General features: G+C 59.2%; 3 protein-coding genes across 5 annotated transcripts; 2 read left to right on the top strand and 1 right to left on the bottom strand.

Annotated features, from left to right (window-relative positions):
- Window positions 1-51: 51 nt before the first annotated feature.
- On the top strand, window positions 52-1,324 carry PAQR7 (progestin and adipoQ receptor family member 7). The gene has a single exon (XM_068172663.1). It carries the CDS (start codon window positions 100-102, stop codon window positions 1,129-1,131), a length of 1,032 nt encoding a protein of 343 aa, XP_068028764.1. The 5' UTR covers window positions 52-99; the 3' UTR covers window positions 1,132-1,324.
- A 610-nt stretch (window positions 1,325-1,934) lies between these two features.
- Window positions 1,935-6,052, top strand: AUNIP (aurora kinase A and ninein interacting protein). Its single transcript, XM_068172384.1, has 3 exons — window positions 1,935-3,100; window positions 4,399-4,519; window positions 5,253-6,052. The coding sequence occupies exons 1-3, from the start codon at window positions 2,888-2,890 to the stop codon at window positions 5,912-5,914; spliced, it is 996 nt and encodes a 331-aa protein (XP_068028485.1). The 5' UTR covers window positions 1,935-2,887; the 3' UTR covers window positions 5,915-6,052.
- Window positions 6,053-6,432: 380 nt separating this feature from the next.
- On the bottom strand, window positions 6,433-17,445 carry MTFR1L (mitochondrial fission regulator 1 like). 3 transcript variants are annotated; one of them, XM_068172909.1, is made up of 7 exons: window positions 17,349-17,445; window positions 13,978-14,041; window positions 12,319-12,423; window positions 11,564-11,673; window positions 10,869-11,080; window positions 9,905-10,229; window positions 6,433-7,369 (listed from the first exon to the last, which is right to left on the bottom strand). In XM_068172909.1, the coding sequence occupies exons 2-7, from the start codon at window positions 13,990-13,992 to the stop codon at window positions 7,264-7,266; spliced, it is 873 nt and encodes a 290-aa protein (XP_068029010.1). In that variant the 5' UTR covers window positions 13,993-14,041; window positions 17,349-17,445; the 3' UTR covers window positions 6,433-7,263. The 3 variants fall into 3 exon arrangements, with proteins under 3 accessions (XP_068029010.1, XP_068029009.1, XP_068029011.1); XM_068172908.1 differs by lacking the exon at window positions 17,349-17,445 and adding an exon at window positions 14,122-14,235; XM_068172910.1 differs by lacking the exons at window positions 13,978-14,041; window positions 17,349-17,445 and adding an exon at window positions 14,122-14,199.
- Window positions 17,446-17,673: the final 228 nt, after the last annotated feature.

The raw sequence follows: 17,673 nt of genomic DNA, 5'->3' as shown, positions 1-17,673 counted from the left end.
TATGTTAAAACCCCTCCTAAAACCCCACAGCAAAACTTCCTTTCCTTCCCAAAGGCAACTTTGCAGAGCAAGGACCCACCAGAGGAGTTTGGCCTCACCATGGCCACGGTGGTGACGGAGAAGCTCAGCCAGCTGTTCCTCAACGTGCGGCAGCTCCCGCAGCTGCTGGGGCCGCTGTCCCCGGCCACGGTGAGCAGCGCCGAGGTGCCGCCGGTGTTCTGGAAGCCCTACATCCACGGCGGCTACCGGCCCGTGCGCCAGACCTGGCGCTACTACTTCTCCACGCTCTTCCAGCAGCACAACGAGGCCATCAACGTCTGGTCGCACCTGGCGGCCGCCCTGGCGCTGCTGCTGCGCTTCCAGCACCTCTGGCAGCGCGTGGACTTCGGGCAGGACGCGCACGCCCGGCCCCTGCTCATCATCCTGGCCGCCGCCATCACCTACCTGACGTTCAGCAGCCTCGCCCACCTGCTGCAGGCCAAGTCCGAGTTCTGGCACTACGGCTTCTTCTTCATGGACTACGTGGGGGTGGCCGTGTACCAGTACGGCAGCGCCCTGGGCCACTTCTACTACGCCATCGAGCCCGGCTGGCACCAGCGCGTGCGGGGCTTCTTCCTGCCGCTGGCGGCGGCGCTGGCCTGGCTGTCCTGCGCCGGCTCCTGCTACGCCAAGTTCCGCTTCCACCCGCGCTGCCCGCTGCCCGGCCGCCTGTGCCAGGAGCTGCCCTCGGGCCTGGCCTACCTGCTGGACATCAGCCCCGTGCTCCATCGCATCTGCACCTCGGCGCGCCCCGACCCCGCCCTGCTCTACCACAAGTGCCAGGTGCTCTTCTTCCTCGTCGGGGCCTTCTTCTTCTCCCATCCCTACCCCGAGAAGTGGTTCCCTGGGAAGTGCCACTTCTTCGGGCAGAGCCACCAGATCTTCCACGTGTTCCTGGTGCTCTGCACGCTGGCGCAGATCGAGGCCGTGGTGCTGGACTACGAGTCCAGGAGGGAGATCTACTCCTCCCTGCAGCGGGACCTGGCTCACGACTTCTCTGCCCTGTTCCTGCTCACTGTCACCTGCTCTGTCCTCACAGCCACCTACATGGCCCGGAGGGTGAAGCACAAGCTGAGCCTCAAGGAGGAGTAAAGAAGAAGTGAGCTCAGCCCAAATCCTGCCCCAAGCCTCAAGAATGCTGCTTCAGGAGCTGCTACTCAGCAAGTGCTTTCTATAGAAATGAAAGAGATGCTTTTAATGCTTTTTTAATCCAGCCTAAGTTCCAGCTTGCTCTTAGAATGGTACACGGGTTCAGCTGACATCTGAATAAACAGTTGGAACAAAGTGTCCTGTGTGCCCGGAGGGCTGGGGAAGGCTCTGGGAGGCTGCCAGGTCTCCCAGCACGAGATAAGGAGAGGCCATCTGGCCCGTTAGACTCTAAACCATGGAAACAGACCAAGGTGAGGCTGTTTAAGCCACTAAGGTGACAAATCAATTTAACGTCACTTCAGGCCCCTCCTGTAGGGCTGAGGGCGTTGTCCAGAACTGTCCATGCAGTGGCAGGGCCCTGTCCTTTACCCCGCGGGATAAGGATGGGCCCGGCCCGGTGTCTGAAAGCGCGGGGAGAGGACAGCTTGGTGCGATGGGGAGCCCCAGCAGGGGGTCAGGGCTGGGAACAGGCGGCTGCGGACATCCCGCAGTGGATCCTGGGGGAGAGCCGAGGCCGCTCGGGCCCGCCGGTACCGATGCTGCTCCCGCTCCCGGCCGCGCTCCCGCGGCTCTGAGCGGGCCCTGCCGCCGCCGCCCCTTATATAGCGCCGGCTGCTTTGTGGGCGTGGTCTCACCTCATATCTGGCCCCCGCCCCCTAGCTCCCATTGGACCGTCCCTGCTGGCGGCGCGTGCGCAGCGCGTGTTGGGGGCGGGGCCGGCGCGAGCGGGAAAACGGGACCGGGAAAAACCGGAACCGGGGAACGGGAACGGACCGGGGAAATACGGGAACGGACCGGGAAAAACCGGAACCGGGGAACGGGAACGGACCGGGAAAATACGGGAACGGGAACGGACCGGGAAAATACGGGAACGGACTGGGAAAAACCGGAACCGGGAACGGGAACGGACCGGGAAAATACGGGAACGGGAACGGACCGGGAAAAACCGGAACCGGGGAACGGGAACGGACCGGGAAAACCCGGGAACGGGAACGGGAACGGACCGGGAAAAACCGGAACCGGGAACGGGAACGGACCGGGAAAAACCGGAACCGGGGAACGGGAACGGACCGGGAAAATACGGGAACGGGAACGGACCGGGAAAAACCGGAACCGGGGAACGGGAACGGACCGGGAAAACCCGGGAACGGGAACGGGAACGGACCGGGAAAAACCGGAACCGGGGAACGGGAACGGACCGGGAAAATACGGGAACGGACCGGGAAAAACCGGAACCGGGAACGGGAACGGACCGGGAAAATACGGGAACGGGAACGGACCGGGAAAAACCGGAACCGGGGAACGGGAACGGACCGGGAAAATACGGGAACGGGAACGGGAACGGACCGGGAAAAACCGGAACCGGGGAACGGGAACGGACCGGGAAAACCCGGGAACGGGAACGGGAACGGACCGGGAAAAACCGGAACCGGGGAACGGGAACGGACCGGGAAAACCCGGGAACGGGAACGGGAACGGACCGGGAAAATACGGGAACGGGAACGGACCGGGAAAACCCGGAACCGGGAACGGGAACGGACCGGGAAAATACGGAACCGGAACCGGGGAACGGACCGGGAAAACCTGGAACCGGGGAACGGACCGGGAAAACCTGGAACCGGGGAACGGACCGGGACAATCCGGCACCGGGAACGGGAACGGACCGGGACAATCCGGCACCGCGCCCCGGGAGCCCGGGATGAGGCGGCGGCGCGGGGGCGGCGCGGCCCCGGCCGAGGCCTGCGGGGTGTGGCTGGACACGGCGGAGCTGAAGCGCGGCCCGGCGCGGGTGAGGCCCGGGGGCCGGGCCAGCCCCGGGAACCCCCGGAACCCGCGGGTGGGCTGGGGCGGTTCCCTCCGGTGGGCCCCGGAGCATCGCCCTGGGCGGGGGAGGCTGCGGGAGCGGGGCCCGGTCAGTCTGGGAAGGGAAAACTGAGAGGGGCTCCCATAAATCCAAAAAATGTCCCCGGGGGATTTCTATAAAATATCCCTAAGGGATATCCATAAAATGTCCCCGGGGGATTTCTATGAAATATCCCTAAGGGATATCCCTAAAATATCCTCAGGGGATATCCAAAAAATGGCCTCGGGGGATATCCATAAAATGTCCCTAAGGGATATCCATAAAATATCCGCAAGGGATATCCATAAAATGTCCTCAGGGGATATCCAAAAAATGTCCCCGGGGGATTTCTATAAAATATCCCCAGGGGATTTCCATAAAATATCCTCAGGGGATATCCAAAAAATATCCCCATAGATATCTATAGAATATCCCCATGGATATCTATAAAATATCCCCAGAGGATACCCATAGAATATCCCCATGGATATCCACAGAATATCCTCATGGATATCCATAGAATATCCCCATGGATATCTATAAAATATCCCCATGGATATCTATAAAATATCCCCATGACTATCTATAAAATATCCCCATGGATATCCATAGAATATCCCTAAGGGATATCTATAAAATATCCCCATGGATATCCATAGAGTATCCCCATGGATATCTATAAAATATCCCCATGGATATCCACAGAATATCCCCATGGATATCTATAAAATATCCCCATGGATATCCATAGAATATTCCCATGGATACCCACAGAATATCCCCATGGATACCCACAGAATATCCCCGGGGTCAGGGGACGGTGCCAGGCTCTGCTCGGGGACCGTGAGCAATGGCTGTAAAATAAAACACAACCCGAGCGAGAACTTCTTTCCCTGAGGGGGTAGAGCCCTGGAACAGCTGCCCGGGGACACCTGGAGTCTCCCTCTGGGGACATCCCAAACCCACCTGGACGTGTCCCTGTGCCACCTGCTCCAGGTGACCCTGCCTGCGCAGGGCTTGGGCTGGGACATCGCCCTCCACCCCAGTTATTCTGGGATTCCCAGCCCAAAGGACTGCTGCTTTGGTAGTTGTTAACCACCGTGAATAATCAATGATTATTACCAAGCGATAGTGACTTATGCGGCGTTACGAAGGTGGGAGCTGTGGAAGAGGGGTAGAGTTGGGTTTTATATTATTTGTTAGTAATATATTTAGTTTTATAGTATTATTTTATATAGGATTTTTAATACTATATGGCATTTTAATATAGTGTTTATATTATTTGTTAGTAATATATTTCGGTTTAGTGTTATTTTCATATTACTAATATATTTATTTTAATATTTTCCCCTTGTCTCTTCCCACAGCCCCTGAGCACCAGGCTCAGAGCACCCACCCGAGCTCCCGAGAGGAGGCAGAGCCCAGTGCTGCTCCCACAGCCTGGCTCCAGGCAAACCACCATCCCCACCTTCTTCAGCCCCCACGCAGGTACCTGGGCACAAGCCTCCGGCCTTGCAAACACATCTCTCCCCTCCTGGCTGCTTCGCTGGGCAGAAAAGTTCATTAGGGGTGCAGAGGGTAAAGGTTGGAACTCCCAGGGAGGAGGAGCTGGATGGTACTGGGAGCTTGGATTGTGGTGAAATGGTTTCAGAGGGAAAACTTGGATTTTGGTGAAATGGTTTCAGAGGGAAAACTTGGATTTTGGTGAAATGGTTTCAGAGGGAAAGCGTGGATTTTGGTGAAATGGTTTCAGAGGGAAAGCGTGGATTTTGGTGAAATGGTTTCAGAGGGAAAGCGTGGATTTTGGTGAAATGGTTTCAGAGGGAAAGCGTGGATTTTGGTGAAATGGTTTCAGAGGGAAAGCTTGGATTTTGGTGAAATGGTTTCAGAGGGAAAACTTGGATTTTGGTGAAATGGTTTCAGAGGGAAAGCTTGGATTTTGGTGAAATGGTTTCAGAGGGAAATGTGGGACTTGATGCCTCTGTCAGGCCAGGGCAGAGCTGGGGAGTTCTGGGGTTTTTGGTAACTTTGGGCAGCTGAAGGTGCAGCTCTGGGTGCTGCTCCCAGCAGCCTCTGGGGATCCCTGTGGGGTTGGGATCAGGGTTTGGGGTGGCACTGCTGGGGACAGGCCCTAGGGACACACAGGGGACAGCAGCGATGCTGTGGGGGCGGTTAACCCTGGGAAATGGGTCTGCTTTCACCAATTCCCTGCTGTTTTCAGATGAAAGAGACAAAGAAAACTCCAGGCCGACTCGCTGCAGCCCGGCTGAAGCCTGTGAGGGCTCGGGGGTTCCCCTGCCTGCCTGGCCTGTGAAGATCCTGGCCTTGCCCCAGCTGGAGGGAGCCCGGGAAGAGCCCCCCGGAGCTGAGCAGGGGCTGCAGGGCACAGCCCAGGCATGGAAAACACCTCTGGATGCCCTGGAGCTCCAAGTGCAGTCCCAGAGGCAGAGCACAGCCTCCCGTGGGGCTGGGGGGGACTCCTGCTGCTGCAGCTGCTCCCAGGGCCCGGAGAAATGCTGGTTATTTCCTGGAGAAGCGGCCTCAGGGGGCAGGGAACCACAGCCCTGGAGCACAGCTCCTTCTGGGCCGGGCTCTGCTGGGGCTGAGGACACAAATCCTGTCCCAGGGGCTGCTCCCAGAGGGGTTTGCTGCTCTCCCCGGAGCCCGGCGCGGGCTCAGCCCCTCCGGGAGCGGGGCCAGCTCCCAGCGGGGCCCTGCCGGCAGCTCTTCTCCCAGGACTCCCAGGGGAACAGGGTGATTGCCCACAGGGCCAGGGCCAGCCCCCTGAGGGCCAGCCCGCCCCGGGGGCTGCAGCTGGAGCTGGGCTGGGAGCCGCTGTTCACGCAGGACTCGGAAGGGAACAGGGTCATCAAGCACTGGTGAGCCCAGCCTGGGGGTGGCCGCAGCTGGGCAGAGACCCCCTGGGTGCAGCCCCCGGCACTGCTCTGTTCTCTGAGACGCTGCTCTGATCCAATAAAGCGTTGCAGTTTGTTCCCAAGGGTTTGTTCCGGGTCTCAGCCTGTGCGCCTGTCCCGTGCAGGCTGCACAGGGAGCACGTTCCCCGGGCAGGGACTGCTGGCAGGCAGGCCCAAACCCCCAGCAAATCCTGGTGCAGAGGAGCCTCGTGGGGACAGGGACAGTGACCCCATCACCCTGGGGTGCAGCCACGAGGGGAGGAGCTCTCCCTAAAACTGGAAATCCTTGCATCTCCCTTCTCTGTGCCACAGAAGTCTCCTCTCTGGTTTTTAAGGCGGGGATGATGATTTAATTTTTCAAGGACATTAAGGTGAATGAAGAAAGGCCCTGGCACCTGAATACCTGGGAGTCCACCCCCCAGGCTGCCCCACAGACCAGCCCCACCCCGAGCCCGGGCGCATCAATAACCCCACAGACCATCAGTGTCTTATTAAGGCTCCATTTTATAGAAAGGAAAAAAAAAATACTTTAAATACAGCCATGAGGGGCATTGCAGGGAACGTGGCGCTGGGGGAGAGCTCTCTGAGTGAGGGGGAACTGCAGCCACAGCCAAGGCCAAGCTCCTCCTGCCCTTTGCATTGGTGCCAGGTCAATAAACAGACCTTTGGGAGGCCAAATAAAACACAGGTTGGGGATGCAGGGACTGGTAATGGGACATTAAATTACTGGCAAGAAATTAAGGCCATTCTGTCATGCAACTGTGGGCTGATCTGTGAGAGAAGGAACACCCAGGGCACATGAAATCCCTCAGACCCGAGCCAGGGGGTTTTTTGGGGGAATAAAACCCCTTTTCCCACTGTGATCCAACAGCCCCAGAGCCCTGGAGAGCTGGAAGCACTCATGAGCTTGTTCTCAGCAGCTCAGTGCCATCCTCAGGATAAAGGACTGGGGGTCTGTCCTGTTCATACTGGGCATGGGAACTGGATCTATCCTTACAGCTCAGCACTTAACTGGAACCTAAGGAAAAGTGCAGGTACAAAGGACTTCATCCAGCAGCACTCCAGGAGATCCTCACCAGCCACCAACAACAACACACAGGTGGAAAAGAGCTTCCATCTTCTTAAAAAGGTTTTTCTTAAATAGAACAACACATGGAAAACACATCAAATCCAAAGGGTCCTTCCTAACGAAGTGTGCGGTGCACAAACCGTGTCTGATTAACAAAGAGGCGAAGGCTCAATCCTTGGGAGAAGGCAGCTACTGCGGAGGAGCTTTTGGGAGCACGAACTCTGCTTACAGAGCTGAGTGCAGCAGCATCACTTCTCCTTCAGGGCCAGGTCTTCATCCTTCAGGGCAAACTTCCTCCTCAGGACCTCTGCGATGAGCACGGCCGGGTCCTCCTCCTTCATGGACGGGCGGGTCCTGCAGGGGCACAGAGCACACGGAGCACGCGGAGCATGCGGAGCACGCGGAGCACACGGAGCACGCGGAGCACACGGAGCAAAGGGAGCACACGGAGCAAAGGGAGCACACGGAGCAAAGGGAGCACACGGAGCACGCGGAGCAAAGGGAGCACACGGAGCAAAGGGAGCACACGGAGCAAAGGGAGCACACGGAGCAAAGGGAGCACACGAAGCAAAGGGAGCACACGGAGCACGCGGAGCAAAGGGAGCACACGGAGCAAAGGGAGCACACGGAGCATGCGGAGTACACGGAGCAAACGGAGCACGCGGAGCAAAGGGAGCAAACGGAGCAAAGGGAGCACACAGAGCATGCGGAGCACACAGAGCAAACGGAGCACGCGGAGCACACAAAGCACACGGAGCACGCGGAGCAAACGAAGCACACGGAGCACGCGGAGCAAACGAAGTACGCGGAGCACTGCCCTCAGCCCAGGGGAGCCAGAGCTCCTCACTGCCCCGGCTCCCCTGCAGTTTTCATCATGACATGCTGTCACCGGTGGAGGAGGTGCAAGAACACCACGAAACAACAAAAAGGGGAAATTCAGCTCCAGGAACTCGTTCTGTGGCTCCAGGGGGATCCTGGAAATCTCATCCTCAAAGCTCTGGGTGATTCTTATTCCACTGTGCTGACAACAAGCAGTCAACCCAGAACTTCATTAGTTATGTACAGCCTCCGTCCCCTCCACATACATCAGCCCTCAGTGAGGTGTTTGGGGGGAAGCTCTGAAGTTTCTGTTTTTTTCACTAATTTTGCTGCACTGTGGATTTCTGCTTCCCTATTCCAGTATGGGAGAGCCCGGGCATTTTAAAGCAGGGCTGGTGCAGATTTCCTTCCACTACACAAGTTCTGTTCCCAGGGCAATCTGTCTCCTTCAACAAGTTCACACAAGCAGCTCCTTTTAGAAGATTATTTTACAGGAGGCCAAACCTCAGCTCTTTTCCCTCAGGTACCGTGGTTTTGTGTACAACCTGCAATAATAACCTCAGAGCTTTATTTTTTTTTTTTCATAGCTGAAGCCCTCCCTCACTCAGAAAACATTACGGGAGTTTGAAACATTCCAAAAAGACAAAAGAAAAACAAACCCTGGAATATTTCCAGCAGACACTGGAACATTTCTGCCTGTTCCTCATTCGTTCCTGAAGCTTCCAAGGCTCAGTTTAAACACAAAGGCTGAGTTTAAGCACTGACTCCTACACAGCAGCACCAGAGAAACATCGATGTAATTATCTTTTCAAGCATCTTTTGCATCATTAAGCACCTTTTTTCCTCCACTTAAAGAGCACCTGACCCTCTTCAGACTTCCCAGTGCTGCCCAGTACAGCTGGGGGGGCACAGGGGGCTGCTCCACAACTGCACCAGAATTAGGAATCAGAGCTCATCCAATAATGAACATCAGTAATTAACTTAATTTTTCAGCTACCTGCAACTCTTCAGACAGCTTTAATTAAGCTGTAATAACCCCAAACCACCATTGCTGTGTGCAGGAGAGGCTGAGGCAGAGGAGCTGATGAGGGCAAAAAAAGATTCAGCTGCAGCCCCTGTGTGGCAGCATTCCCTGCAGGAGCAGGGGCTGGCAGCTCCCCTCGGGACAACCGGAGCAAAGGGGGAATTTTGTGAGGGATGGATCTGTGACACCCCCGGACGCTCTGGCTGGGGAAGCTGAGCGTGTTCCTCTCATCTGACCTGATTTTTTTCAGAGCTGAGAATCTGATTCCTTTCAAACCAAATCGGGAAACAGCAACTGTGCACAGCCCCCGCCCAGTGTGGTATTTTTGGCCAGGAATCTCACACAACAGCATGGGAAGTGTGGAGACTGAGCTCCAGCAGAGATTGAGCCTGTGAAAGGCAGGTGGCACGGCCAGCACTGGAGAAGGAACTTCCTCAGCTGGGCAGGATCTTGTCCACGGAGCAGTTTCAGGAGTTCTCATGATCAGAACTTGTTAATTCTTCATGAGGCAAGTGCAAACTCACCCTGCCCACGCCCAGAGCTGGGCCAGATGAAGAACCCCACAAGCTGAGAAGCTCCAAGTGTTAAATCCCTGTATATTCCAGGCTGGAAAAGCTGTGAGCTTCCCAGCTGCCTGGGAATGTGAGGTGGGCTAAGAGCAGCACCTTCCTCACTCTGAAAGCTGCCAACACACACAGGGCTGGCTTGCATCTGGGCAAACACAGCTTTTTGTCAGGTGAACAAGCTGGAACAGCCAGCTTTAAACAGTTTCAGTTCCCCTCTGCTATTTCCTATCCAGGAAAAAGAGAAAAACAGAACCAAACCAAGAATGTGTTACCAAGTTCTGCTCCAGGGAGGTATTTCCCCCACGAAAATTCTCCAATATTTCCTATCCCAGAAAGGCAAAAACCCCAGGAATGAGTTACCGAGTTCTGCTCTCAACAGGCATTTCCCCCAGGGACGAAGGACACGGAGCAGCCAGCGCCGTGCCCAGGCTCTGCACGGATCTGACACAAAATTAAAAGAGAATTTCAGGAAGCACTTACAAGTCTTTGCTCTGCTTCATCCTATGAATGTCTTTGAGAATCCCCATCATGTCAGCGAAGCTGCTGGCCTTGGAAAGGGACACGGAGTCCTCCTCGTCGGGGTCCTTGGGCTCGGGCCGGCCCTCGGGAGCAGAGCAGAGCGTGGCCACCGCGGGCAGCTCGGCCACCGAGGGCAGCTCGGGGCTCTCCAGCTCCGCCTCCTCCTCCGTGATGTCGCTGATCACAAAGGACGTGGTGGACTGGAAAGAGGGTCCAAAGCAATGCACAGGAGAAGAGGCATTCGAGCTGCCTGGAGATAACAGATCTGGTGTCAGCTGGGCAGAGGCTGGAGGAGAAAACAAGAGGAGGATGGATGAATGTCGAAGAATGGCTGCAGGAGCAGGGCCATGGATCGAGAGAACAATTATTCCAGCAGTCCTGTTTAAGACCCCAAAAAACAACACTGTGCCTGACTTAGAAAACTGACCTGGGAACAGCACACTGTACATGTACAGATAGCAAAAGACAGCATATCCTTGAGATATGAGCTGTACAAGAACAAGCTGTAAAACAAGATGTACCTAGCAAAATAAGATGTATTGAGATAGAAGACAGAACTTAGCTGCAGCTGCAACTGCAAGTATAAGAAACATGAAACAACGACCCTTTATGAATTAACCAATAACAGCTGACTGCTAACTTTACTTGTAAGAAAACTATATAAACTGACAAGATCTTTGAATAAACTGAAGGTTACTTATCAATCATATTGACTGTGTGCTCGTCTTCCCTCACCGCCCGCAGCAGATGAACTCACAGCAATCCACGTGGGACAGCTTTTCCCCAGCACAACAGAATGTCAGTCTAAACACGGCCCCTGGGCTGCCCCCAGAGCCAACATCCCACCGAGGGAGCTGCTGGAGAGCAGCCCTGAGTGAGCCTGGAGGAGCCCGAGCCCAGCCCCCAGCAGGAATGCTGATCCTACCTGACTCTGCAGCCACGATCTTGGCGATCTGGCTCCGCAGGTGGCTCAGCTCATCCTGGAGCTCTGTGGTCCGGCTCAGGGCTGGCAAACCAGGCTTTTTCAGGGCCAGCAGCTTCTCCTCCTGCTTCCTCAGGTTGGGCACTGAGGCGTTTCTCTGGATCACCGTGAAGGGACTCGGCTTCCACTTGTGCTTCAGCGGGCGAGTGTCGCTTCTGGGGACGAAAACCTGTCAGTCACGAAGTCCAAACCTCTCCATGACAAAGCCTGGCCCCCCGTGAGGGCAGCAGAGCCTCCAACAAAACAAATGAAGCCTCTGTGTAGCATCACAGGTGCAGAGGTGCTCTTTGCAGCACAGGAAACTGTGGCTGCCCCTGGATCCCTGGAAGTGTCCAAGGCCAGGGTGGACAGGGCATTTCAGTCCTGGGAGAACTCAACCCTTCCACTTCCTGACCAAAAACCACCCTGGAGCAGGAGGTTACTGTGCACAGACCAGGGAGTGAAACATGGCATGGCACAGGCTGCTGGCACTTCCCACAGGAATTCCTCTCCAGGTACTTTGTCATTTTTTTCCCCTCTCTGGGGAAAAATGTCTTTCGGGAGGCACCACATCAGACCCTGAGGGGACTGGGAGCTGTGGTCATCCGAGCAGAGTCTGGCCTGAGCTCTGTGCCAGAAGGCAGCAGAGGAAAACCAACCTGACCCTGGCGTAGGTCTCCTCATCGTCCGCTGCGATCCACACGATGTCAGCCAAGGTGGGCACGGGGGGCACATCACCCAAATACAGATCCGAGACACTTGGCAGAACCTGGCAGGGAGGAAATGCTGCTGAGGAGATGGTGTTTGTTCTGGAGCTGCCCCAGATGTGCTGCCAGAGCCCCTGTGCTGTGAGCAGCTGAGTCTGCCCCGTGCACAACAGCAATTCCAGCAGGTTTCCTTCAGTTTGCACAACTGTTTGAGTTTTTGGAGCTGGGAGATAAATCCTTTGGGTCTGGGCACTTCCCTGGGCCAGCTCCTGCTCCTTCCTGCTGTGTGTGCGAGGCAGGAGGGGACACCTGATCCAGGCCAGGCGCTGCCAAGGCCACGTGCCACCCTCTGCCAGTCCAAGTGCCAGCCCTGAGCTCCAGGGGTGACGTCGGGGACTCCACAAGCCTGGCAACAGGCCCAGAGGGCACCCGGCCCCTTGGAGGTCACACAGCAAAACCCTGGGTCAGCAGCTCCACCTTTCCATCTCCTGCAGCTCAGACACTGAGCAGGGATTTCCTCAAGCTGCCAGTGATCACTTCACAAGAACGGAATTAAAGAAAAAAAAAAAATTAAAAATTCTTAACTGTACTGGGGCAGGTTTTGTGGCTACAACTCTGCAGATGTGTGGGGCCAAATCAGCAGCTGATGGCAGTGCCTTGTCCTGCCCCAGCTCCCCCAGGCACCCCCCAGCCCAGGGGTCACTCACCTCGAAGGTGGCCCTGGGACAGGGCTTCAGGGGGAGGTTGGAGCCGATCATCCTGACCACGCTGCGAGCTGAGCCATGGGGCTTGTTCTGCCAGATGGGGATGGTCTGCAAGGACCCACAGCACACGGTTAACATCTCCAGTCAGTGCTCCTCTTGAAATTCATTACACTGGAAATTCTCCTCAATTGTCAGGAGTCTGATGTCTGGCTTTTTATCCCTTCACTTGTGATAACTGAGGTCCCCATTTTACAAACTGAGCTCAGCTGAGCACAGGTGACAGCCAGACAGGTGCAGGGGCATTTTGGACATGGGTGCAGTGTCTTCAGGACTGAAAACTGAAAGCACTCGGTAACAGGCACTGTCAACAGGCATTTTCACAAAGGAAAGCTTGGCAAAAGGAGGAAAACAGCAACACACCGAGGGCCCAGGAGGAAAATGACATCAAAAGAAAGTGTCATTCAAGGGCCACTCCTGCTTCCACACCAGCTTTAGCACAAGCATTGTTCAATAGCCCAGGGCAGCTGTGAGTCTCCTTCCCTGCACATGCTGCTGAGGAACCTGCTCCAGGAGGCCCTGCCTGAGCAGGGCTGGACCAGGCGACCTCCAGTGCTCCCTTCCCACCTGGCCTGGGATAAGGCTGAACATTTCTTGGGGGACAGGTGACAAGTCTATCCAGTGCCTGTCCCAGCCCAGGGCCACGGGGAGCAGCCCCGGAGAGTGCTCTCGGAAACAGCAGCTGGTCTGGAGCTCTCAGGACACTTCTGAGCTGGACCCAAAAGGTGAAGTGCTCTGCCCATGGCAGGAACAGCACAATGACAAAGCTCAGCCCACAGCACACCCAATAACTGATTTATTGCTGGAGCTCGTTCTGCGCTGTCCCTGAGCACTGCTCCGTGCTGACACACCTGAAATTCCTGAGGAGCCCTTCAGACCCAACCTCTGACCTGGGCAACGAGAGGACAGATCTCTGCCGGGGCAGTGCCCGGGAGCTGCTGCTGGGGAAAGGCACCAGGGGAAGGTTCTGGGGCAACCCTTGGGGCTGGGACAGGTACCTGGGGCTAGGAGAGGTACCCGGGACCAGGACAGGTACCCGGGGCTAGGACAGGTTCCCAGGACAGGGACAGGTGCCCGGGACCGGGACAGGTGCCCGGGGCTAGGAGAGGTGCCCAGGGCCAGGACAGGTGCCCGGGACCAGGACAGGTACCCGGGGCTAGGACAGGTTCCCAGGACAGGGACAGGTGCCCGGGACCGGGACAGGTGCCCGGGGCTAGGAGAGGTGCCCAGGGCCAGGACAGGTGCCCGGGACCAGGACAGGTACCCGGGGCTAGGACAGGTACCCGGGGCTAGGACAGGTTCCCAGGACAGGGACAGGTGCCCAGGACCGGGACAGGTGCCCGGGGCTAGGAGAGGTGCCCAGGGCCAGGACAGGTACCCGGGGCTAGGAGAGGTGCCCAGGGCCAGGACAGGTGCCCGGGACCAGGACAGGTACCCGGGGCTAGGACAGGTGCCCGGGGCTAGGACAGGTGCCCGAGGCTAAGACAGGTTCCCGGGGCCGGGACAGGTGCCCGGGACCAGGACAGGTGCCCAGGGCTGCTCTAGGAGAAGGTGTCGGAGCGGGTACCGGGGCAGTGCCCGGGTGTCCCGGCCCGTGTCACTTACGGCCTCCGCGTCCATCTCCGCTGGCTCAGCGCCGGCCGCTCATCGCACCCGCTCCGCTCGCTCACTGCAACACACAACGAGCGCTGCAGCACCGCCCGGCCCGGCCCGGCCCGGCCCGGCCCCTCGCAGCCCGACCCCCGGTACCTGCGGGCCGGCGGCGCAGCTCGGGCCCGCTCCCAGCGCCGGCCGCGGCCCCTCCGCCGCCATGGCCCGGAACCAGAACCAGAACCCGCCCGCGCCCTTCCGGGGCCGCAGCGCCTGCGCCGGGCCGGGGACAGCCCGGGGACACGGGGACAGCCCGGGGGACACGGGGACAACCCGGGGACACGGGGACAGCCCGGGGACAGGGGACAGCCCCGGGACACGGGGACAGCCCGGGGACACGGGGACAGCCCGGGGACATGGGGACAGCCCGGGGACACGGGGACAGCCCGGGGACACGGGGACAGCCCGGGGGACAGGGGACAGCCCGGGGACAGGGGACAACCCGGGGACACGGGGACAGGAGACAGCCCGGGGACAGGGGACAGCCCCGGGACACGGGGACAGCCCGGGGACACGGGGACAGCCCGGGGACACGGGGACAGCCCGGGGACATGGGGACAGCCCGGGGGACACGGGGACAGGGGACAGCCCGGGGACACGGGGACAGCCCGGGGGACAGGGGACAGCCCGGGGACACGGGGACAGCCCGGGGACACGGGGACAACCCGGGGGACAGGGGACAGCCCCGGGACACGGGGACAGGGGACAGCCCGGGGACACGGGGACAGCCCGGGGGACAGGGGACAGCCCGGGGACACGGGGACAGCCCGGGGACACGGGGACAACCCGGGGGACAGGGGACAGCCCGGGGACACGGGGACAGCCCGGGGACACGGGGACAGCCCGGGGACAGGGGACAGCCCGGGGGACACGGGGACAGCCCGGGGGACACGGGGACAACCCGGGGACACGGGGACAGCCCGGGGACAGGGGACAGCCCCGGGACACGGGGACAGGGGACAGCCCGGGGGACAGGGGACAGGGGACAGCCCGGGGACATGGGGACAGGGGACAGCCCGGGGACATGGGGACACGGAGACAGCCCGGGGACATGGGGACAGGGGACAGCCCGGGGACATGGGGACAGGGGACAGCCCGGGGACATGGGGACACGGAGACAGCCCGGGGACATGGGGACACGGAGACAGCCCGGGGACATGGGGACAGGGGACAGCCCGGGGACATGGGGACACGGAGACAGCCCGGGGACATGGGGACAGGGGACAGCCCGGGGACATGGGGACACGGGGACAGTCCGGGGGACATGGGGACAGGGGACAGCCCGGGGACATGGGGACAGGGAGACAGCCCGGGGACAGGGGACAGCCCCGGGACACGGGGACAGTCCGGGGACATGGGGACAGGGGACAGCCCGGGGACACGGGGACAGTCCGGGGGACATGGGACAGCCCCAGGACACGGGGACAGCCCAGGGACACGGGGACAGCCGGGGGACACGGGGACATGGGGACAGCCCGGGGGACATGGGACAGCCTGGGGAAAAGGGGACAGTCCGGGGCTGGGGGGACAGAGGACAGTGGGCACACCCTGGTGCAGGGCGACATCCGGGGACACCCGGGTGCAAGGAAAGATCGGGCACACCGCGGTGCAAGGGGGACACTGGGGACACCCGAGTGCAAGGGGACACTGGGGACACCCCGGTGCAAGGGGACACCCCGGTGCAAAGAGGACACTGGGGACACCCCGGTGTAAGGGGACACCCCAGTGCAAGGGGACATTAGGGACACCCCGGTGCAAGGGGACACCCCGGTGCAAGGGGACATTGGGGACACCCCGGTGTAAGGGGACACTGGGGACACCCGAGTGCAAGGGGACACTGGGGACACCCCGGTGTAAGGGGACACCCCACTGCAAGGGGACATTGGGGACACCCCGGTGTAAGGGGACACTGGGGACACCCGAGTGCAAGGGGACATTGGGGACACCCCGGTGTAAGGGGACACCCCGGTGCGGGGCAGCGCCCCCGGCTCGCCCCTCGCCCACCCGCAGCCCCGGCGGAGGAAGGAGAGCGGAGGCCGAGCTGAGGATGCACGGATGTTTTACCGGGGCCGCTCCGCCGCCCCTCCCGGCCGACATCGGCCCGGGCCCGTCGCGGGTTTCGGGCCGGGGCGTCACCAGGCGCGGCAGGGGCGGCAGCGGGACCCGCTCCCGAGAGAGCACGGAGCGAACGGGCGGGCACACGGCGCTGGGCACCGACCGACGGACACCCGGGCGGCAGCCACGGAGCAGCCGGGCGCGATAACAGCGAGAGGGACACGGGCGGGTCCCCTGTGACCCCTCGGGATCCCCCAGGCTGCTCCGGCTCGGGGGTGGCTTTGGGGCTCCCTCTGCCGCGGTCCAGGCTCGTGCCGAGCTCGTGAGAATAATCAGGGACGCGGGGGGATCCTGAAGGATGCAGCCCGGCAGGGATGGAGGTGCCCGAAGGGGTGACAGGAACTCTGCAATGCTGCCCCGAGGCCCTGCCTGTCCCACCGGGGTGTGAGAAGCAGAGCTGATGCATAGTTACAAAGCCAACACCGAGAAACACCCCGGGGCCGTTAATTAATCTCACTAGAGCAATTAGTCAAGTGACAGCCCAGAGGTGCAGCTAAGCTCAGTCCCCAGGCTCAGGTATGGACAGGAAGGCTGGGGCAGGGTGGGGACAGGGTAATTGCCACCCCCAGGCTCCTCCCAGGACCTGGAGCCCAGGAATGAAAAGATCTAGTCAGAAGGGAAAAAAAAAAAAAAAAAAAGCTTTTCCCTTAATTTGACTTGGTCCAATAAAATTGTGCTTCAGAAAGCAGAAAAAGCATCACCAGCCAGGGCTGGCTGCAGGCAGCTACTGAGGATGCTTTGTCCCCTCACATGTCTGTAGCAATATGCCTTAAAACCCATTCACCTTAACCTTTCCTTCTCCAAATTACAAAATGATGCTCATTCTGTACCCAGGCATTGGCACAGAGTGGGAGCAACTGCTCAGGGTGTTTTCAGGTAAGGGATAATGGCTTCATGTCTGAACAATCTCTTTGGAAAAAATTCCTGAAAACACCTCTTTGTACGTCTGGTTCTTAGAACTGCCCAGTCCTCACCCAGGTGAGGATCTCAGGGCAGTTCCCAGAGGGAACTTCATGGTTCCTCACCCAGCACAACCTGGAAGCTCACAGCAAACAGGGACAGAGCACCAGCTCCAAGGGGACACCGGGAGAAGCTCCCAGAGCTGCTGGGGAGGGAGCCCTGGGAGGGACGGATGGGTGGGACACTGCTCACTGCTGTGTCCTTCAGCCTGGGTCACTGGGGAGCTCCTGGGGGCTCAAACTGATCCTCACCTGACCCCTCTGATGCCCTGGTGCCCACTCCTGGTGTCGCCGTGCCACCCTCGGGGCACAGACCCTGCCTGAGTGAGGCCACCAGGTGACACGGGGCGCTGGGGGCTGCTCAGGGCTGCCACACACGGCTGCCACCGCCCTGTCGCACAGATTGTCACCGTCAGTCAGTGTCCAGAGCTGCCCCAGGACACCAGGCTGGCCCCGAGGGGAGCAGGGCTCTGTCCTCACCACGAGTGTTCGGTCACAATGGCAGTGCTGCTCCCTGCACTCAGCGAGTCCTGGAGATCAGCAGTCCTGGGGTTACACCAGTTCCACCAGGCTTAAG

Source organism: Anomalospiza imberbis, chromosome 25 (genome assembly GCF_031753505.1).
Source record: "Anomalospiza imberbis isolate Cuckoo-Finch-1a 21T00152 chromosome 25, ASM3175350v1, whole genome shotgun sequence".
NCBI lineage: Eukaryota > Metazoa > Chordata > Aves > Passeriformes > Viduidae > Anomalospiza > Anomalospiza imberbis.
This window is presented reverse-complemented; position numbering and strand designations above follow the sequence as displayed.